General features: G+C 35.2%; 1 protein-coding gene and 1 long non-coding RNA gene across 4 annotated transcripts in view; one reads left to right on the forward strand and one right to left on the reverse strand.

Annotated features, from left to right (window-relative positions):
* Positions 1-23,633, forward strand: part of LOC120889005 (uncharacterized) — a 410,936-nt gene that overhangs the window by 42,963 nt on the left and 344,340 nt on the right. The window lies entirely within an intron of this gene.
* Mtmr8 (myotubularin related protein 8) overlaps positions 28-23,633 on the reverse strand; it is an 84,777-nt gene continuing 61,171 nt past the window's right edge. For 2 of the 3 annotated variants that reach the window (XM_013362813.4, XM_040282397.2), the window contains 2 exons: positions 9,009-9,135; positions 28-6,514 (listed from right to left, as the gene is read on the reverse strand). In XM_013362813.4, the coding sequence (XP_013218267.1) occupies positions 5,972-6,514; positions 9,009-9,135 (670 nt within the window). In that variant the 3' untranslated portion in view covers positions 28-5,971. Of the gene's footprint in view, positions 6,515-9,008; positions 9,136-23,633 lie in introns of those variants that run through there. The other variant, XR_013431776.1, reaches the window with a different exon arrangement.

Genomic DNA, 23,633 nt, shown 5'->3' on the forward strand with positions numbered 1-23,633 from the left:
AAATTATACAGCAACTTCTCACACACAAAAGATTGAAGGTTTTTAATTTTGGACAAAAATATAAACAAACCAAACATTTTCAAAGTGGAACACAACTGCAGAGAGGGGCCAGTGAACTCTGTGGCACTAGACAAAACAATTGGCAGTGAACATCCTGACTGGTTCACATATTCATACCCCAATATACAACAAACAGCTCAGGATAATACACAACAGGAAGGTTAAAATCAGTCATTACACTACTATATCTTGAAAAATTCAAATTTGAGCTGATGTGACTGTCATTCTATAAATCTGAAGCTAATGAAAAGTCAGCTCCTCAAAGAGCCTACATAGAATTCTGAATTACACTTGAGTTGCTTGATGTCCACACAGGTATGTGGCTGACATTAACACTCCACAGATTAAACTGGTCATAAATATGAATCCTACTCCTAAAGCTGCCTGATATATACATTCCAGAGAGAAGTCCAGTTGCCTCACTTTGGTTTGTATCTCTGGCTTGACATGTCTAAAAGTCCTCATGACACTTTGGTGGACAATATAAAAATTGAAAGTTTAGCACTAAATATTTTTTTTATTCATGAACAAATTTTCTTCACCTGAATGTCCAAATGACCATGAGAGCAGATGCTACTAAAGTTAAGTAAACACATACATATACAAATAGTCATACTATAAGTTATATTCCAAAAGGACTGAACTTGGTAGCTGTTTGTAAGCCAGAAGCACTGTTAAACAAGAATACAGAACATTCTCTGTTTCAGAATTAGGATATGTTCTCTGCATTCCCACTGGTACATACAAAAAATGCAAACCACCTTGTCTGTAAATATGAGTGAGGTGGACACTTGCAGATCCTTTATGTATGAACTGACACGGCCAATTATCTGTGACTTGTGACTAGAGATATGTGTCCTTGAACAGTAATCATCTAGTGATTTTGGTGTACATATTCTTACCTGACTGATAAGGGGCCCAAAGATACTGCAGCTCCAGAAGCAAAGAAGATGCTCAAAAATAATCTGCTTCGTGCACATTTTAAGGAAGAAAATGCCACCCACCATCCTTTACTCTCTAAAAGAAAAGAAAACCCTGCAGCATAGAAAACTATGGATGCAAATCACTATTCATAGCATTCTTGAATTTCTATCAGCGTAAAGAAAGGATAGCCTTAAAAGAAAATATATCAGTCACAGCACTTCCTGGAAAAGATCATTTTGGGACTTTTTTGCAAGTAATAATATTTTAAGGAGCACATGAAATCTTAACTGGCCAGTTGCATTTCTATATGACCCTCTCTTCTCTCCCTACAAACTTCTCCACTAACTGGGATTCTGTGATGGCTGGTGTCAGGTCCTCTAAAAAGAGTATAAAACCATAAAAATGGTTGAAAGGCATAAAAACACTGGAAAAAAATAAGCTTCTAGTTCATTCCCAAAGCTTTAGAAAACACTGAGGGACAGGGTGCTAGACTTAACATGGGAGCTACTGGTTTTTCATAGGCCAACTTCTGAACATGATTTGTTCAGCCTCTGCAAGACACACAGGGCTAAATTAGCTTCCTTCAAAGCACAGTTGTCTTTTGTGAATTCAAGTCACAAATCACATATCATGTAACACACTTTTACTTGCACTGACATCTAAAGGAGATGTGGACTACCATGAATAGGTGACAGTACCACTACTTCCTATTTAAGAGGAAGGCATATACTTTCAGTTCCACAGCTGGAGAATCAGAGAAGATATCTTTAAATGGCTAGGAAAGTAGTATTTCCCCCTTGGAAAAACCTCTGTGTTGCCATCAAGTACTTCAAAAACAGAATTACCTTTAAAAGGATAAGACTCCTTTATGATCCCAAATCTTTCCCCTTGTCCTTTATGTGTTGGTGTTTTCTGACAGGCCATCTATTTATTCACATCATATAAAAAGATAATGCCACAGGAAAAAAACTTAAGGCTTAAGCTATGTCTATTTTCTTTTAAAATGTTTATATCAAAAGTCATTTCTAGATTTGGCAATTAGAAGAAAACAACCAGATTTGGTTGAAATCAATATCAGCTTATATTCTCCATAGAATTCTGAGAAGATGAGGTATGAGGATGGGGGAAAGTTTTGGTATGGATATTAAATCACTGGGAACTAAGAGAGAAAGTAAGAAACCTATATAGAACATGGTCAACCCCTTTTGAGGGAAATAATTTTCTTAAGGGTAATTTACATTTTCCTACATAACTGAAGAAAGGACACTTTATAAAATACTCTCATAGAAAGATTCTCAAATGACATATGAAAACCTAACAATATTAAGAAAAGTGTGGTGTGTTTAAAAAAAGCTAGTATGTAACAAAGATTTGACACGAGTACCCTAGGTTATTAACATCTCTTTCAGCTAAATCCAGGCCACGCTTAAATATTTATGAAAAGCACCTTTTAAAAAGACTTGTATCCCTTTAGATGGAAATGTTCAGAAAAGGTCTCACTTCATGTGATGTGTGAGGTGCATCGCAAACAAAAGGTAGTCCACGCATATTGGCATGCAATGGCAACTGACTTGGTGATAAGTAAACATAATTTCTAAGGTGATATTCCAAAGATACATGTGCCATACACATGCACCATAAATTTTACATTCTTGGTGTTAGTTCTAGACAGTTTCAGTTTTTCTTTCATACACTGGACCCTATTTCTGAATTTCTTCTTTAAAACAGCTGTTAGCTATTACTTAAGTTTGTTATTTAGGATTACTGTATTTATTTTGTGATAAATATATCATGTCATTAACTAAGTAAAGAATTAATGAAGTTTTTGAAAGGGTGTTCATGCAGAACCTGAGCATGGTCAGCAGCATAGGAACTGAGCCTGACTCATGCTTGGAAAAGATAAGCAGTGACCTTAGGCCTGTAAAACTTGTATGGGAAAGAGACAGAGGTCAGGTTAGTAGATGAGACAGTGGCAGGTGGTTTAAATGCCTTCCTATTTAAGTAGGGCAGTCATATGGGAATGGAATTTCTGCTTGGGGAACTGGAAGCATAAGAGAGTGGGGGAAGGGGTCACATTTCTTTCTCAGCTTGTGTTATATGAGAATATGAAATGAAAGCCATTAATATATCATCTTTTCTAGTAGCCCTGGCAATTTACTTCAGGAATTTCCACTTTATTCCTGGTCTCCTGAGTAGAGATAGCCATTGGGATTTTACCAGCAAATTAGTGTTTGGATTCCACTAAACATTTTTCTCTCAGATTTTCAAATCCAATTGTAAAACAAGAGAAGTAGTTGGTGATGAGAAAAAATACAAAATTTTCACAAGGTTTTGCTTATATACAAGTAATAATGAGACATATTGGGAAATAAAAACAACAAAAAGATAAAACAAATTGACTTCACAGATTTTGAGGCTGAAATTGATTCCATGGCCTTAGATAGACAATGGAATAAGACAATTTTTGTAAAATTTTTGAGTTTGCTTTTGGAAACATTTGAGGTGCTATTTATCAATTCTGAGTTTAGAGTTGTATTGAAAAACCTTTTCACTATTGGATAGTTTTATTTTGGATCAAATAAATTATGGGAATAGTACCTTTTACAGGTCTTTGCAAATAAATTTGAGATCACAAAATACCTTTTGAAAGGATTTGCAAAGGATTTACATCTTGACATTTTCCCATTTCCTCTGCCCCCTCAAAAACCTCAACAAGTTATAGCTGGTGTGTCATGTAGTTAATGCACTAAAAATACAGGTTGAGATAAGGGAGAAAGCCCTGGGTGAAAAGCAAGACTGGAGTAGCCTCACTTGTTGACAGACTGGTACTGTCATCCTTTTTGACAAATTCCTCCACAAAACCAGGGTTACATGTAGCTTCCACATCAAACTGATGTACAGAAATATAATTCCCCCAGAAGTAAGAAGCCAAATGGCAGCAGGCAACATCTGGTAATTTAGGCTGCATGAGCCAAAGACTAAATTATGGAAAGAAGGGGATCAGAGAAGATACATCTTGTTGCTTTAAAATTATATGATCAAGGCAACTATCAAGAAGAGGTAAGTAGAAAAATGGTCCCTATTTATGAATGGGAAAGACACAAATTAGAGTTCTTTAAATACACAGAATTAAAACAGCTACCAAGAGGAGGTAAATAGAAAAATTATTCTCATTTAAAATATGAAAAAAGACAACCAAAATGATTTAGAATTTTTCCTCTGAAAGGTAAAGTTGTTTTGGGTCCATCAAATAGCTCTATGTAAGAAATCAAGGAGCTACTCTGGTGACTGTCTTCTGCTATTTAATTACATACTTAAATTGAAAGGCACCTCTTTCTTTCAGAGAAAAGCACCTAATAATGTGATCCTTTAGATACTTTATGTATTCACAAATTAATTTGATAGTCAACAGAAATTGAATTTTTGAGCTGAAACCAGATACAGAGTACTTGGAATAGATAGTATGGTTAAAGATGTGGATTCCATTGGCCTTGGTAGTTCTGGAAATAATGACTATATGTAGATCATGATTAAAATTGCCTGAGGCCAAGTGGTAGAGTGCTTGCCTAGCATGTGTGAGGCACTGGGCTTGAGTCTCAGCACCACATATAAATAAAATAAATAAAATAATGGCCAACTGACAATTATTTTTTTTAATTGCCTAAGGCCTACCCTACCCACCCCCAACATGTGGAAGTGGCAAAACTATGACTGAATATCCAATAGGGAAGATGAAAAACCAACAAATGTACCAACACCAAGGGGAAAATCTTGTGTTTAGACAACAAGAATATACCCTTGCCCATGGGAGTATGTGGACCAGCTCTAAGAATAGACTTTTTAAAAAGTATATAAGGTGAGAAACCTATGAGATTTAAAAAACAGTGCTGATTATATCCAAAAATCCACAAGTTTAATGTAACATCTCCATAAGCAAAACAACTGGTCTTTATTTTAAAAATCCTGGGCTGGGGATGTGGCTCAAGTGGTAGTGCGCTCGCCTGGCATGCACGGGGTGCTAGGTTCTATCTGCAGCACCACATAAAAATAAAAAAAATAAAGATGTTGTGTCCACCGAAAACTAAAAAATAAATATTAAAAAATTCTCTCTCTCTCTCTCTCACTCTTTTTTAAAAAAAATCCTAAGAAGGGGCCTGTTTAAAAATATAAATCCCAGATAAGCACACAGACCATGTCTCAGACAGGGACAGAGCACTCAGATTATCAGTTGCTTTCTGAACTGATGCTGAGAATGCTATTAAGCACTATTAACTCAGACCCTGTTAATTTGTAATTGATCATTTTAGCCTGTAATGGACTCAAATTTACCTACAGGATATCTACAAAATAGAGTGGCTAGATGAGTATTATAATGAGACCAAGCTGGGGTGTGGGCTGGAGAGAGCAACCGTTATAGCTTAAGAAAACTTTCTTCATATATTTTAAATCTCCAAGCACCCATGCTCTCATGCTAACAATTAAGAATCATTTTGATTTATTATCACACAAATGTTGGGGTCTCTATTGGCAATATTAGCATCCCATGACTAGGCATATCTGAGAGTACATTTTCACAAAATTCTGTAATTCAGTTGTCTGTTGCATAACATCTCTCTATCCCTTCAACTGGATTGTAATTTTCTACTGTGCTCTCAGGTTAGAGAAGCAAGGGTGGAAAGAGAGGCTGATTGTTAAGGAAAATAATATAACCAGCCTAATAAGCAGTTAAAGGGAAATATTTCTAAAGTTAAATCCCATTTTATAACAATAACATATTTTCTCATATTCTTGACTGCTTAACAACATGTGTATAGCAATCATTTAATCAGTAAAGGCCCTAAGTCTTTTTCCAGACTCTAAGTAGGAAAAGGGGTACCCTGGTCTCACACATTTAAACCAACCAGAAAAGCAGCATAGCCCTGTATGGAATAAAGATCACTGTGGTTGCTACAGGTGCCCCTAGCAGAGAAGCATATGAGTAGCTAGATCACTGTTGCTTAGAGTAGCCTGACTCCTTGGTGCTGACCTTTGAGATATCTGTGTCTTCAGAGAAGCCCAAGTCCTCCATGGTGCGTATGCCATCAGAGAAACCCATGCCTCCAGAGAATCCTGTGGCCTCAGAAATATTCATTTTTCCAGGGATGTCAGTAACCTCAGAGATGCCCACATCTTCAGAGAAGCCCATAGTCCCAAAGATGCCCATGTCACCAGAGATACCTGTGGCTGCAGAGGTGCCTATGTCTCCAGAGATGTGCACACCCTCAGAGATATTTATGGCCCTAAGGCTACCTATGATCCCACAACAGTCATGGCGGAGGTCTGTACATTGGCTTTTTGCTTGATCCATCTGAGCTCGGAGGCCTCCTTCCCTGGACAGAGTGCCATTCTCCATCAATGTATTTAGGTCTCCATCAATACCCATAAATCCCAGAGGATTGGCCAAAGGACTTCTTAGATGCTGGCACAGTAAATTCCCTAATTGAGAGCAGGTACAGACCTCTTCTGGTGGCTCATCATGGGCTTTCAGTTTCTGTTTCAGGAGCAAGGAATGGTTGAAAAGAATTAGAAACAGGAAACAAAAATCTGGGCAAATATCATATCAACCAGCAAAGATCTTGCTGCTATCACTTTTATGGTAGAAAATTATTGTTTGCACCTGCCCTCTCAAATATCTTTTCTTCATAACTTGTCATTGTGCTTTTAAAAAGTTCTATCAGAAAAGAAACTCAAAAGTCATATGTATAAAAGTTCTCTTTTCTGATAAATATTATAAATTCAATTTATTTCTAGGATTGAGGAAGGCAAAGGAGAAGATCACTAATGTTACATGCCTCCATGTAAATAGGCACTTTACATAAAATATTTCCTTTCTATATAAGAAAATCATTAGTTTATTAAATAATACCTGTGTTTTACAAATGAGGAAACTGAGGCTCAGAGAAGTTAAAGCATGTCACTCAAATTCACTCATTTAGAAAGTGGACAGTTGGGGTCTGACCCTGCATCTGGATCTTGAGGAAATGATTAGGTGGAACAAAAGGAATAAGTGACAGGGAAATCACATTGTCAGTTGTCATCCACCAAGAGAATAACTATAATACCTTGGTATATTTCCAATTAGGAAAATTGTTATCAAAGAAGATTTTTTTATTTCCTTCCCATGCAGACTGCAAATTCTGATCACTGAATAGCTGTATTATGTTTGTTGATTTGGCTTTACAATACCAGAAGAACCAAAGATGGACACTTGTTTTTAATTATACATTAAACACATCAACAAGGATCTCTTTTCAAAATATTCAAAATTCTGAGCTGCTTATGAAATCTAGGGTCCCTAAGGGTTTATTTGAAGGACAGAGGGTAGGGATACAATTTAGAAAAGAATTCTTGGAAAGGGTGTGTTGTTTAGGAACCAGGTGTGAACCCATTTAGGCCAGATAAGTCAGATATTTTTTTGCTCCATATAAGTAAGTGAATATCCTTTTATTGTGAAAATACACTTTTCACATGTGATTGTATCAAATTGTATTTGTGATTGTATCAGATCCCAAACTTTTGAAAGCATTCTTGGAACCCAATAGCCAGCTACGTGGTTGCATTAAAAATAATCAAAAACAAAGGGGAAACTCAAGCATGATTTAAAATCATAGGAAACAAGCAGCCCTAAACAGAATTGAGAAGTAGGGAAATTTCTTAGGGTTTCTTCCTCCCCTTTTAGTTATTCACAGACGTTTCCAAAAGGACCCACCCTGAACAGGTATCCTTTTCTGAATCTAGCCCTCTCACTTATCCTTGACTGATTTCTTTGATTCCTGAGAGAGACTCAGATTCATTCCAGTAGGTTCAGATCACTCTCTGAAGTTTTCCTGTAAAGGTTACTAAACACACACACACACACACACACACACACACACACTATATATATATATATATATATGTGTGTGTGTGTGTGTGTGTGTGTTTAGTATATATGTATATATATATATATATATATATATATATATATAGAGAGAGAGAGAGAGAGAGAGAGAGAGAGAGAGAGTGTGTGTGTGTGTAGGTTACTTTCTTTTTTCAATACAGAGAAGAAAAACTAAAATGGTGCTTAATATTATCACTCAGACAACTCTGTTGCTATGTTTTTAAAAGGCAATAAAACTGTAAAGATAGAAAATATAGAATACAACAAAATATAAAATTAAATGTTGAAATGAAACTATACAATACCTCTCTCCAAGGATTATCACCATTTTTATTACAAATCACTGTGATTTTATGAGTTCCAGTAAAATAAAAATGATATTCTTGTACAATAAGGCAAAAGCCCTTACTGGAGTTCATAAACTCATAGGTGGGTTTTCAGAGTCTGTTGACCCCCTTAAATTATGCTTAAAATTGCATGTACTTGTATAATGCATGTATATACCAAAATTTTTGAGGGAAATATCTGTCATTGTCTTCATATTTTAAAGGGGTGTATGATTCAAAGAATCACTGTTGTGAAGTATTAATATATCAATGTTCTATCCCTGAAAGTGAAAATATCCTTTAGACAGAGCATGAGGTAGTAGACAGGTGAAAGACTTTGCCAGTTAGAAGATGCAGGATAGACCCTGGTTTTCAACTTATAAGTATATGAATTTGAGTTACTTAAGTTCTCTAAATTTCTATTTCTTCTATAAACAGAAGCCATACCTAACAAGTTTCTTTAAAGGATATAAGGAAATACAGTATATAAAGTGCCCCAAACTGATTTCTTGTCATTTCTTCTTGTTCCACCTAATCATTCTGTCCAGATCCAAATAGAAAACCAATCTACTTATTTAACTAGCCCATTGAGATAATTACCATGGTATGGAAACAAAAGGCATTATATCCTGAGCTTTTTAGACACAGGACACTTAGAAGCCAGAAAGTATAATAAGCCAGCCAGGTAGCATTCTATAAGTATCAATTCAAACTCCAAACAGACTAGACGTACTAATAAGGGGCAAGAGAATCTCTTTTTTGGGGACCATTCTCCTCACCTTTTCTAGTTCATACACATCTGCTTCAAGCATTGCTCTCTGTTTCTTAATTTCCAGGAGGCTCTCAAGCATACTCTGTTTGGGCTGCAGGCCTTTGTCAAAGCGGTTATACATCCCACACCAGAACCTTGAATAGACAACAATAAAAAAGAAAAGTGGGTTAGTGGGTTAGTTTAGCTGGAGGAACTGATTACCAACATTTTCATTTTGTAAAGAAAATATTAGGTGGGAAAATACAAAAGTAATATAATTTTGATGACCTTAAAGACAAGACATACTAATCCACACTACTAGCACAGTACTATAGGATACAGACAGAACTCCAACTGTCAGCTTCTATCTGAGGAAAGAAGGAACTGGAGTACATAGCTAATACTCCAACATTTTTAGGAGCAACCTGAAAGACTGGATTTTTTTCTCAACTGTTTCAAAGAGCTCACTGGGTCTGGCATATGATATCCCACAGATGATAGAGAACAAAGTGGCAGCTTGAACTACCATGCAGGTATGCACCAAGGATCCTGCCCTGGGATTAAAAGCTCAAGAAAATGGGAATTGTTTAAAATCCTGGCTCCTAGCTTCTCTGAGGGGAGGAAAAGAGATAGATTATACAACCAGCATTCCAACTTCTCCAAGAGCTACTAAAGGAATGGCATCTGTATGAAAATGTATCTAGGGGCACTGATGAAACTGACTATACTCTAGATATCTGGGGGCCGGCCACTAAAACAAAAACAATCGTTTAGACCACCACAAAGATTTAAGAGGTACACAGAAGTTCTGGCCTCATTGACTGATGAAGGTCTATACACAAATTGAAGAAGTAGGGATTTTTCCCCTAATGTGATTTTTCCCCAGAGCCAGAAACAAAACAAAACAAAATAATTTAAAAATGGGAAAAAAGAGAGAAAGGAAGTACCTTTCACAGACAAATAAAAGCTGAGGGAGGGCTGGGGCTGTGGCTCAGCAGTAGAGCACTCACCTAGCATATGAGAGGTGCTGGGTTCGGTCCTCAGCACCATATAAAAATAAATAAAATAAAGGTATTATGTCCAACTACAACTAAAAAAAATAAACAAAAACAAGCTGAGGGAGTTATTACCATAGACCTTCCTTTTTTAAGCTGAAGTGAAAGAGAATAAGAAGGCATAAAACTTAGCAAAGGTAAATATTTAGACAAATATAGAATACTATATTATCTTCCTGTTGGTAAGTAAATTGCATTTAATTCTAGTATAAATTGAAAGAATAAATATTAAAATAAGTATAAACAATTAATAGACACAATTTACATATAAACTTGGATACCAATAATATAAGAGTGGAAGAAAACTATAGAATGTTGAAGTTGTTATTTGCTTAAAATAGACACATATTTTATGTAAACTCAATGGTTACCACAAAGAAAATACCTATGAGATAATTGTATATATGTAAGTTTGTCCCTGTGTTTTCTGTTCTATTCTATTGGTATTCATGCCTGTTTTGGTGCCAATACCATGCTGTTTTTGTCACTATACCTCTGTAGTATAATTTAAGGTCTGATATTGTAATGCCTCCTATTTTGCTTCCCCCGCTAAGGATTGTCTTGGCTATTCTGGGCTTCTTATTTTTCCAAATGAATTTCATGACTGCCTTTTCTATTTCTATGAAGAATGTCATTGGGACTTGCACTGAATCTATGAAGCATTTTGGTAGTATACTTGACAAGGGTGACAAAAACACACATTGGAGAAAAGATAGTCTCTTCATCAAATGCTGCTGGGAAAACTGGAAATCCATATGTAGTAGAATAAAATTTAACTCCTATCTCTAACCCTCCAAAAAAACTCAACTCAAAATGGATCAAAGACTAGAAATTAGACCAGAAACCCTGCATCTGCTAGAAGAAAATGTAGGCCCAATGCTCCAATATATCAGCTCAGGGTCTGACTTCCTTAAGAAGACTCCCAAAGTACAAAAAGTAAAATCAAGAACCAATAAATGGGATGGTACCAAATTAAATATATTCACAGCAAAGGAAACAATCAAAAATGTGAAGAGAGAGCCTATAAAATGGGAGAAAAATCTTTACCATCTGTACTTCAGATAGGGCATAAATATCCAGGATACAAAGAACTCAAAAAACTTAACACACAAACAGTGAGATTTTAATCTCATTCCAGTCAGAATGTCAATTATCAAGAATATAAGTAACAAAAAATGTTGATAAAGATGTGGGAAAAGGGTATACTCATAAATTGTTCCTGGGATTGCAAATTTGCAACCACTCTGGAGAGCAGTATGGAGATTCCTCCAAAATTAGAAATGGGACGATCATTTGAACCAGTTATCCCAGTTCTAGGTATATATCCAAAGGACTTAAAATCAGCATACTACAGTGACGAAGCCATATCATTGTTTACAGAAGCCCAATTCACAATAGCTAAGCTCTGGAGCCAACCTAGGTGTCCTTTAACAGAAGAATAGATAAAGAAAATGTGGAATATATACACAATGGAGTATTACTCTGCCATAAAGAAGAATGACTTTCCCTCACATCTTCTCTCTCTACCCCATCTACTGTAATTCATTTCTCTCCTTGTTTATTTTCCCATTCCCCTCACAACCTCTTATAGGGGAGGGGGGATAGTAGGGGATAGGAAAGGTAGCAGAATACAACAGTTACTAATAGGGTATTATGTAAAATTGTGGATGTGTAACTGATGTGATTCTGCAATCTGCATTTGGGGTAAAAATTGGGAGTTCATAACCCACTTCAATCTAATGTATGAAATATGATATGTCAAGAACTTTGTAATGTTGTGAACAACCAATAAAAAAATAAAAAATAAAAAATAAATTAAAAAATACTGTGAAAAAAATAAATTTAAAATCAAATAGGCAGGTATGGAACAAAAAGAAGAATGACTTTATGGCATTTGTTGGTAAATGGATGGATGTACAGAGCCTATCATGCTAAGTGAAATAAGCTAATCCCCCCAAAACCAAAGGTCAAATGTTTCCTCTGATATATAGAGGCTAATCCTCAATAAATGGGAAAAGAATAGAAGTTCAGTGGAGTAGACAAAAGGAAATGAAGTAAAGGGAGGGGGAATGGGAAAAGGAAATACAGTGAAATGAATCTGACATAATTTCCTATGTATATATATGAATACATCACAGTGAATCTCACCATCATGTATATCCACAAGAAGCTAATTTAAAAAATAACTATGGGTAAGTGGCAGAAAGAACACTAAAGGGAACATAGTGGGCTCGAGTGTGGAGGGAAGGGGAAAGAAAGGTACTGGGGACTGAATTAGAACAAGATGTATTCCATGCTTTATAATTATGTCAAAATGAATTATACTGTCCTGCATACATAAAAAGAACCAAAACAATATAAAATAACAACAACAAAACCCTGAAAGTTTACAAAAGAAGAAAAACATAAAAGGAATGAAAGCATACTAATAAAGTAACAAAAGCAAAACAATGAAACAGAAAATGACAGCAAGATATGAAGGGATCAACAAAAGAAGTACAAAGTAAAAAAAAACAACTAGCAAAATAATTAAAGTAAATCTTTCCCTATGTATACTGATATTAAGGAGATAAAAAGATATTTCATCCAAATGACAACCAAAAGAAACCCCAAAACAAACAAACCAACAAAAAACCACCAGGAGTGTGTATATTTCTTTCAGACAAAATTAACTCTTTTTTTTTGTACCAGGAATTGAATACACTGTTGCTTACCCATTGAACCATATCCCCAGCCCTTTTTATATTTAATTTTTTTGAGACAAAATAAACATCAAAAACTGTCACAACAGGGTTAAGGATGTAGATTAATGGTAGAGCCTTTTTCCTAGCATGTGTGAGGTCCTGGTTTTGAGACCCAGAACCCCAAACAGCAAGAATAGCAAAACAACAAAACCTGACACAAGCAACAAAAAAGGATGTTATAATGTGAAAAAAAGTTGATCCATTAGGAAGGCATAACAATTACAAATATATGTACACAACTTTAGAGATATGAGCACCAAACTAAATGAATCAAGCACTGACTGACATGAAGGGAGAAGAATACTATTAAATAATAAGAGAAGAAGATTTAAATACCCCATTTTCAATAATGGGTATAATAACTTAGGAAGGAGAGCTAGATCTCATTTTTTTTTATTTCAAAAAACAACATACTTGAACATTATAGACCAAATGGATCTAACAGCCATATATAAAACATTCAACCCAACAATAGTCTTTTCAAAAGCACATGGACCATTCTCCAAAAATATATCATGTTAGGTAGCAAAACAAATCTCAACAAATTTAAGACAGAGAGCATCCCAAACATCTTCTCTAAGGAATAAAACTAGAAATCAACAGTAAAAGGAAATCTGGAAAATTCAGAAATATGTGGAAATTTAAAAATATATTCTTAAGCAAACAATGGGTCAAAAAAATCAAAAGGGAAATTAGAAAATATCTTGAAGCAAATAAAAATAAAACATACCATAATGTATAGGATGTAGCAAAATGTCACAAAAGTAAATTTATTAGTGTAGCCATTATCAATATAACATGAAAAATTGTGCTCTATTTGTGGAATTGAATTTCATTCTGCTATCACATGTAACTAATTAGGATAAATGAAATATATTTTTAAAGGGAGAGAGAATTTTTTAATATTTATTTTTTAGGTTTTTGTGGACACAACATCTTTATTTTTTTAATTTGGTACTGAGGATCGAACCCAGCACTCCACGGATCCCAGGCGAGCGCGCTACCACTTGAGCCACATCCCCAGCCCAATGAAATATATTTTTTAAAAAGATAAACAATATAAAAGTTTCACAAAAAATAAAAATAAAAATAGAACTTAGAACTACAGTATGATCCAAGATACCACTTTTAGATATATAGCCAAGGGACTGAAATTGATATGTCAACGAAATACCTGCATTCCTATGTTCATTGCAGGATTATTCACAATAGCTAAGAAATGGAATCATTACATGTGTTCACCAGTTGATGAATGGTATATACATAAGATGGAACACAATTCAGCATTAAGAAGGAAATTCTGTCATTTGTAACACCATGGATGGAACTGAAGGACTTATACTAAGTAAAATAAGCCAAGCACAGAAAAGAAAGTTATTGCATGATCTAGTTGATATGTAGAATCAAAAGCAATTAAACATAGAATCAGAGAGTAGAATGGTGATAACCAGAGGCTGGCAGAGGGGAGAAGGGAAGATGGTAGTCAAAGGGTAAAAAGTTTCAGTCAGATTAACATCTATTGCACAGCACAGTGACAATAGTTAATAATAAGGTGTATTTTTAAATTGCAGAGAATTTAAATGTCTTGTTATAAAAAATGATGGGTGAGAAATATGTTAATTAGCTTGATTTATTCATTGTAAGTTGTATTCATATATCAAAACATCACATGGTACCCCATAAATATATACATTGGTCAAATATAGTAATAAAAATGAAAATTTATGGTAATAAACACATACATTAAAATAGGAGAAAGATCTCAGATCAACAACCTAATTTTATACCTTAAGGAATTAAGTAAAGAACAAACCAGCTAAAAGTTAGTGGGGAAATGAAATATTAATGATTAAAGAATAAATAAAACAGAATACAAAAATCTGTTGAGAATATTTTTTAAAATGACAAACCTTTAGCTAGACCAAGAAAAAAACAATAGGAGAGTCAAATAAATGAAATAATAAATTTAAAAGGAGATATTACAACTGATACCACTTACAAAAAAAGGATAATAAATATTATAATTCAAGCATTTTGGCTTTTGGATTTTTAGATTAGGGATGCTTAACCAGTAAAGTGTACAATAAAAATATAAAAAAAGAAATATGAAACACTATTGGTCCTAAACATGTCACATAAAGGATATCCAACATGTATGAACAATTATATGCCAGAAAATTGGATAATCTAGAAGAAATGGCTAAATTCCTAGAATCATACAGCTTACTAAGAATGAATAATGGAAAAAATACTTAACAGATTAATATTGAGTAAGGAGATTGAATCAAGAATCAAAAACTTCCCAAGAAAGATGAGCCAGAACCAGAAGCTTCACTGGAGAATTATCTTCAATATTTGAATTAATGTCAATACTATGCAGATTCTTCCGAAAAAATGAAAAGGAGGTAAAGTCTCATTTGCCAAAGCTAGCATTACCTTCTTATGAAGTCATATAGGGATACCATAAGAAAATAAAATTATAGGCCAGTATTGCTAATGAACAGAGATGCAAAGATAATCAAGAAAATACTAGCAAACTGAATTCGACAGCATGTTAAGAGGATCATATACCACAATTTAGTGGACTTTATCACTATAATTCAAGAATGGTTCAACATATGCAAACAAATTAATGTCATATACTGCATCAACAGAAAGGGTAAAAAAATCATAGTCATCTCAAACAGATGCAGAAAAAGCATTTGAGAAAATGCAACAATCTTTCATGATCAAAGCCCATAAACTGGTACAGAAGCAAGTTATCTCAATTATATGAAAAAGCCAAGTAAATATCACACCTAATGGTAAAAGACTGAAAGCTTTTCCTTTATTATCAGGAGTAAGCAACGAAACCCACTTTCGCTATTTCTAAATACAGTGAATTAAGTAAACAATCCCACTTAAAACAGCATCAAGAATAATAAAATACTTAGAAATAAACTTAAGCATGGGGATAAAGACTTATACAGAGAAGATATTACTGAAAGAAACTGAAGATGACACAAATAAATGGGAAGACAATATTGTTAAGACTGTCAATACTACCCAAAGTGATTTACAGATTAATGTAACCTCCATTAAAATTACAATGGTGTCTTTTTTAAAAAAAATATTTATTAGGGGATAGGAAAGGTAGCAGAATACAACAGTCACTAATATGCCATTATGTAAAAATGTGAGTATGTAACAGAAGTGAGTCTGTATTATGTATTTGGGGAGTTCAAAACCCAATTGAGTCGAATGTATGAAAGATGATATGTCTTGAGCTCTGTAATGTTTTGAACAATCAATAAAAAAAAAATATATTTATTGCGCTTGAGATGTGGCTCAAGCGGTAGCACGCTTGCTTGGCATGTGCGGGGCGCTGGGTTTGATCCTCAGCACCACATAAAATAAAATAAAGATGTTGTATCCACCAAAAACTGAAAAATAAATATTAAAAAATTCTCTCTCTCTTAAAAAGATATTTATTTTAGTTGTAGATGGATAAAATACCTTTATTTTATTCATTTAATTTTATGTGATGCTGAGGATCAAACCAGTGCCTCATTTGTGTTAGACAAGTACTCTATCACTGAGCAACAACTCCAGCCCTTCCAATGGTGCTTTTTATGGAAATGGAAAAATTATATCCTGAAAATTCTAAGGGACCCCAAACAATGAAAACAATCTTGAAAAAGAAAACAAAGTAGAAGGCTTCATATGTCTTGATTTCAAAACTTATTACTAAGCTATAGCAAACAAAACAATGTGGTACTGGCATAAAATTGGAATAGTGGAACAGAAACGAGAGCCCAGAAATAAATCACTGTATGTATGGTAAAATGATTTGATAAGAATGACAAACAATTCAGTGGAGAAAGGGACAGAGTTCTGAAAAACTGTGCTGGGAAAATTTTATATCCTCATACAAAATATGAAGTTGGAACCCTTATCATAAATAGTAAATTTCACCCTAAATAAAAATTAGCTTCAAATGTACCTAAATATAAGAGCTAAAACTATATGACCCTTAGTAAAAACAATGTAAATCCTTCAGAAAATTGGATATGGCAAGGATTTCATGGATATGACATCAAAAGCACAGGCAACAACAACAATAAATAAATAAACAGGTCAGTATCAAAGATAAAAAAATTGTGTATCTGCCTTATTCTATTTTTTGTTGCTATAAAAGAATACCACACAATCTGAGTACATTATAAACAATAGAAGCTTGTTTGGTTCACAGTTTTGGAGGCTGGGAAGTCCCAGAGTCTAATGCTAATATCTGGCAGGGGCCTATGTGCTGCAGAATAACATGGCAGACGAACAAGTGAGCACACATGGCAGAGAGAAGAAAAGCACTCAGAATGCATTATTTTGAGTAGGATCCCACTCCTGAGATAATTAACTCTTTCTATCAATAATGGCATAAAAAATCCTCATGCTAATCACATATGAATACTGTTATGATGGCAATTAAATTTCACTGAGTTTTGGAGGGGATATTCAAATCACAGCTGCATCAAGGGACACTATCAGGAGAGTAAAAAGGCAACCTAAAGAATGGAAGAAAATATTTGCAACCTGTTTATCTAATAAGGAATCTATCTAGAATATATAAAATCCAAAAATCAAAAATAACCCAATCAAAAATGTTCAAAGGAGGGGCTGGGGATGTGGCTCAGTGGTAGAGCGCTCACTTAGCACATGCGAGACACTGTGTTTGATCCTCAGCACCACATAAATAAAATAAAATAAAATAAAGGTATTGTGTCCTACTACAACTAAAAAATATTTTAAAAAATGTTCAAAGGATTTGAACAGATATTTATCCAAATAAATTCCAATAGTCAATAAAGAGATGAAAAGATGTTGCAAATCAAAACCACAAAATCACCTCATACCCATTAGAATGGCTATAATGAAGAAACGAAAGAAGGGAAAGAATGTTGGTGAGGATGTGGAAAAATTAGAACCATTGTGCACTGTTCTGTAAAATGGTGAGGCCACTATGAAAAATACTGTGGTTATTCCTCCAAAAATTAAAAATAGATTCAATACATGATCCAACAATTTCACTCTTGGTGATACATCAAAAGAACTAAAAGATGAGATTTAAAAAATTACTTTATATCAATGTTCATAATAGCATTAATTTTAAAAAAGGCAAGGGTGACACAACTCAAATACACACTAACAGATAAATAATCAAAGTGTGCTATATAAAATCAATTATATGTTATTCAGCTTTAAAAAGGAAGGAAATTCTGACAGATGCTATAATATGAATTCCTGAGGACATTATGCTAAGTGAAATAAACCAGACACAAAACAACAAAAATTGTATGATTCCACTTATATGGGAGACCTATATTTGTCAAGTTCATAGAGATAAAAAGTAGAATGATTGGCCTTGGGGGAAGGGAAACAAGGAGTTGTTTTTTTCATGGGAATAAAGCTTTTGTTTTGTGAGATGAAAGCTGTACACATTGGTTATATAACAAAATGAAAGTACTTAGTGCCACTGAGCTAGAAAAATGGTTATGATGATATATTATGCATATTTTACTACAATTAAAAGTAATTTTCTGGGCCTGGTGGCCCACATCTGTAATCCCAGGGGCTTGAGAGTCTGAGGCAGGAGGATTGGGAGTTCAAAGCCAGCCTCAGCAAAAATGAGGTGCTAAGCAACTTAGTGAGACCCTGATTCTAAATGAAAAATACAAACTAGGGCTTGGGATGTGGCTCAAGCAGTAGCGTGCTCACCTGGCATGCACAGGGCACTGGGCTCAATCCTCAGCACCACATAAAAATAAAATAAAGATGTTGTGTCCATTGAAAACTAAAAAATAATTATTAAAAAATTCTCTCTCTCTCTTTAAAAAAAATTGTGTGTCCATGTACCCTATACTCAGTGTCCCCAATGGGTAACTATAGTACAATACCACAACCAGGATATTGACAATGATAGTCACAATACCAACAAATTTATCACCATAAAGCCCATTCCTGTTGTCTTTCAATTGCCACACCTGCTTCCCTATTCTCTATAACCTACTGTTTTTATCCCTTGATTAACATTAACCTATGTTCCATTTATTTGTCTTTTCAAAACACACACACACACACACACACACACACACACACGAAACTATACCAGTACAAAACATTTTGAGATTGGCTTTTCTTCATTTAATATATTCTTTGCAAAAAATAGCACTTATCTGGGTTGGGGTTTTGGCTCAGTGGTACAGCGCTTGCCTAGCATGTGTGAGGCACTGGGTTTGATCCTCAGCACCACATAAAAATAAATAAAATAAAGGTCTATCAATAACTAAGAATCAATGTTGCACTTATCTAGTTTGCTTTTCTTTATTTTTGAGCAGTACTTCAAGGTAAAGATATACTTCAGCTTGTATAACTATCCATTCACCTGTTGAAAGACAACAGGTTTGTTTTTAATTTGGGACTTTAATTAAAGAAACCACTATGAATATTCACATATAAGTTTTTATGTGAACAAAAATCTTTCATTTTTTCTGGGATATATGCCCAGGAATGCAATTAGTACAATTATTGGCAAATATTGTATTTGTACATTTATTTTTTTCTAGAGTGGCTATACATTATATGGTCCAATTATAAAAATGAGCCAAAGATGGCCTATGTTGTTTTCTTCTTCATAATAGACGAGGAACCCATTAGCTCAAAAGACCAAACTCAAATTTTCTGCTTGCATTAAATAGCCTAAATAAGCATTTGTTTAGCCATTTTGAGCCTGACTGCCTTGCATACCTTGCAAATATCAGCTAGTCATAGATGAAATAAACTCTGTGGTAATAAAGAAGCCATGTTGTGACTGACCTTTAGAATTCTCTGACCCACAAATACTTTACCATGCTGTCTAGGAAGCTAGACAAACAAGCCCCTTGTTCTTTGGAGGAGTTTCCTTGTCCTCTTTTCCTGAGTGCTGGTCTCTGCATCCATATAAACCTGTCACAGTGTTGTCTCTGCCCTAAACACACACATAAAAAGCTAATTGAATGTGTTACTGCAAATCTTGAGGTCATATCTTTTCTCTGATGAGACCTGAGATCATTTGAACTCATTGTAATTAGCATTAAGGTGAGAGTTTTGGTGATAAGCAAGAAATCAAATAGGGTCCATCAAATCAGTGGAATAATCAACAACAACAACAACAAAAAACTCCAGAGAGCCTTGAGTATTTATTACTTAAATTTGGAACACCCTTACATTAAATTTGGCATAACATCATTCTGTGCTACACTGTACTCCATAACACTTTGTGGTTTCCCCACTATTCCTCATCAGCCTAGATAAGTGGTAATGCCGGTATTTGAGTGAACTCATGCTACTGGAGCTGATTTTCAAGATTTGAGACACCCAGTTGCTTAGGGAACATGAGCAAACCCACCTGGGTCCGCCACTAGTCAGTACTGGATATTTTAAAATCTGGGAGCCTGAATAGAGAAAGTGGAACTATGCATACCTGTGAATCATGAGTGTGTTACCCCAGGCCCCATTATAGGTTATAGTAGGAGAGCTCCCTGTGGTCAGGTTGGTAATTTGGGGTCCTTGGCAAACAAGTCAATAATGTAGAAATGTCAGGCTAAGGCTAATCCCAAGCACAACTGGGAGAGATGGTTTTGCAAGCAGCTAGCATGACACCAAATTATGTTATTGCAGATACTGTCATTCTAGTCCTTCAATTAAATCATGTTGAGATCCTCACTCTTTGGCTAAGTTGGCTAAAGAATTACTTGAAGTGATTAAAGATAAGTTTATATCCCTATCCTTCCTAGGATTCCAAAGGAAGTAGCTACTTAAGAGGTACTCCAAACCATGAGGAACATGTTGGGCCTTGTGGGTACTTTCCACCAGGACATGCTCAGAGAAGAGGTAGAAACTCAAATTTCTGTGGGAGATGAGTTAAAGGGTAAGACCCTGGTGAAGAGAACTGGTGTCCTCTAAAGAAATAAGCAGCATGGTTCTAGGTGTGGTAGCTCATGTCTGTAATTTTAGTTACTAGGTAGGCTGAGGCAGGAGGATCACAAATTCAAGGCTAACCCTGGCAACTTAGAGAGACCCTGTCTCAAAATAAAAAGAGTTGACATAAAGCCCAGTGAAAAAGTGCCCCTGGGTTCAATCTCCACTACAAAAAAAAAGTAGAATAAATACAAAAGCAGCATGGTATTACCATGATAAAGACTGAGATAATTTACCCTCTATTTTGCCAGTAACTATGGGGGGTGGTACTTGAAAGGAAGGGTCAGTTATCATTTGGAGGAGAAAACATGTCTTTTTTCTTGTGCTGAGGTCCAGTTTGAATTCATGCTCCAACATCCATGTGTAGAAAACTTAATTCCCAATGTAACTGTTTGGGAGGTGGGTCTAATAAGAAGTACAGAGTCCTCATAACTGGATTAATATCATCTCAAGTGTGGGTTAGCTAGCAAGAGAGTTTATTATAAAAGTGAATTCAGTCCCATCTTGCTGTCACTTTTGCCTTTTCTTACTCTTCTAAATGAGATGGACATAGCATAAAGGCCATCATCAGATGCTAGCATCATGCTCTTGGATTTCCTGGTCTCTAGAACTGAGAGAAATAAATTTGTTTATTTATAAATTACTCAGTCTGTGGTATACTGCTATAGCAGTGCAAAATGGACTAAGATAGTAGCTAGCCCAGGAACTAAATTAAAAGGGGGTGCCCAATTACCTAGAATAAATCTAGTAGGGAGTAAACACTTCACAATGGAATTACACAACTGATTGTCACAGTACAAAGATAGAAAAAGTGGTGTCACTGCTAAAGGATTCTACATAGTAAGTGTGGGAAGTAGAAATGACCCTCACAGGAGGCTTTGGACCTCCACCCACAAATACCTTGTTGATGTGGATTTTTATGGCATGGAGTACTGCCCATACTATATTAGGCCTCTTCTGAGGCCTGGGCAGACAGTCAATGGAAAAAGTTAGCTGAAGCCAAAGATCTCCTTCATCAGCTGGTGATGTTGAAAGAGTTTATCAGGCAACAGATGGCATGAAGCATGATAACTTGGCAAGTCTAGAGGATACTAAACTCAGGCCAGGGAGTCCTGAGTCTACCTGGTTGTTTCTCAGGCAGGCTCTTGATAAATATAAATCCACTTCCTGAGCAATAATGGGTAGTGCTAAAATAATTTAAAGGTCAGAGCTTCCCTGGATCTGAAAGGAACTCATGAAAGACAAACTCAAGTACTGCCTGTTAACTATCACTCTGGCCTAAATTTGAATGTAATATCAATGGCGATGCTGCCCCCTGTAGGTCAAGCAAACTATTATATCCTTAGAGACAAGGGGTGCCCAAATTGGATGATATCTGGTAAATTGTTGAAGGAATAACAAACAATACTTACTAGGGCTAGATTACAATATAAAACAGATTAGATAGTCCTGCCTTTGAAGTCTGATTCTGCTATCTTCTAGTGGCAGGGATCTGCTCCCACACAGTGATCTGGCAGTTGCAGAAACTGGCCACTTGTAGCAATCACCCTTAACTGTGGTTTGATTCCAAAACCTGAATACTTGCTGTCTCTGTTGGACATGAGTACCCAAACTTCCTCAATCCCAGAAATCACTGCTGTTCTAAAGTGTCCATCTCACTTCATCTTTTACCTTGTACAAGAGATGAACAGCTTTGCAGGATAAAGAAACAATTAGTTAGTTAAATATTAACATTGCCTAAATTCTACAAAAAGGAGCTTTGATCTTGGATGTACTCCTTAAAGATATCTGTTTTCCCATTATTTGAATGGACTTCTTCTTGGAACAAACTTAAGGTTTCTATATTGTTGGTGGTTGCTGCCTGCTGGGAACCAGTTAACTTTCCCTTGCTGGTGTAGTTGGTAAATATGATACGATATAAGGCAAGGCACTGAAGGATTATGAAATGTTCTAATTGACCTTGTGATACACTGGGCACTTATTCTTTCCATCTCATCTTTCAATCCCCTGGTATGGACTGGTGCTTAAAGACACTAAATGAAGATTAACTATTAGATCACAGAGAGCTAAAGAATGCTGTGCCCTTTATTAGAGCACCTCTGCCAGATATCATACATTAATGGATGACATTTAAAACAACACAGGTACATGGTTGGAGCTGTAGATTTGTCTTACATGTTCTACACAGTAAACATTTTATGGGGGAATCAACCATGATTTGCCTTTCCCTTTGAGGTTCAACAGTACACATTTTTACAGATGTCTATAGGATACTTCAATAGGCATCTATTTAAAAATTCAAATAATTTTAAAATGCTTTCTCTGAACATAAGAGAATCAAACTAGAAGTCAATAGCAGAAATATAACAGGAAAATAAAAGCACATAGAAACTAATGAGTATACTTCCATATATTCCTTGCAGATATGATTTAGATGCTTGTCACACATTCCCACCAGAAATTCAGCATTGACATTATACTGATGAAATCCTCCTTACTGACTGTAGTTGTTGTAGTATTCCTTTATTATTTTGATGTCTGCAGGGTGCATAGTTATAATCCCTGGTTTATTCCAGACATAGGGAATAACTTGTGTTTTCTCTTTTTTGTCACTCTTTTGATCTTTATATCCTCCCTGTTTATAATTTTCTTTTTCTGGGGGTATTGATGTGCTGTCTTAAGAATAGTTGATATTTCTTTTTTGTTATTTCTTTTCAAATGTAGACATTTAGAACAATACATTTCCCTTCCAGCTCTAATTTAGCTGTGTCCTACAAACTTTGGTATGTTGTATTTTCATTTATTTCAGTGAATTTTCCCTTGAAACTTTATTATATACATGGATAAATTTAGAAGTATGCT

This window comes from Ictidomys tridecemlineatus, chromosome X (genome assembly GCF_052094955.1).
Source record: "Ictidomys tridecemlineatus isolate mIctTri1 chromosome X, mIctTri1.hap1, whole genome shotgun sequence".
NCBI classification, from domain to species: Eukaryota; Metazoa; Chordata; class Mammalia; order Rodentia; family Sciuridae; genus Ictidomys; species Ictidomys tridecemlineatus.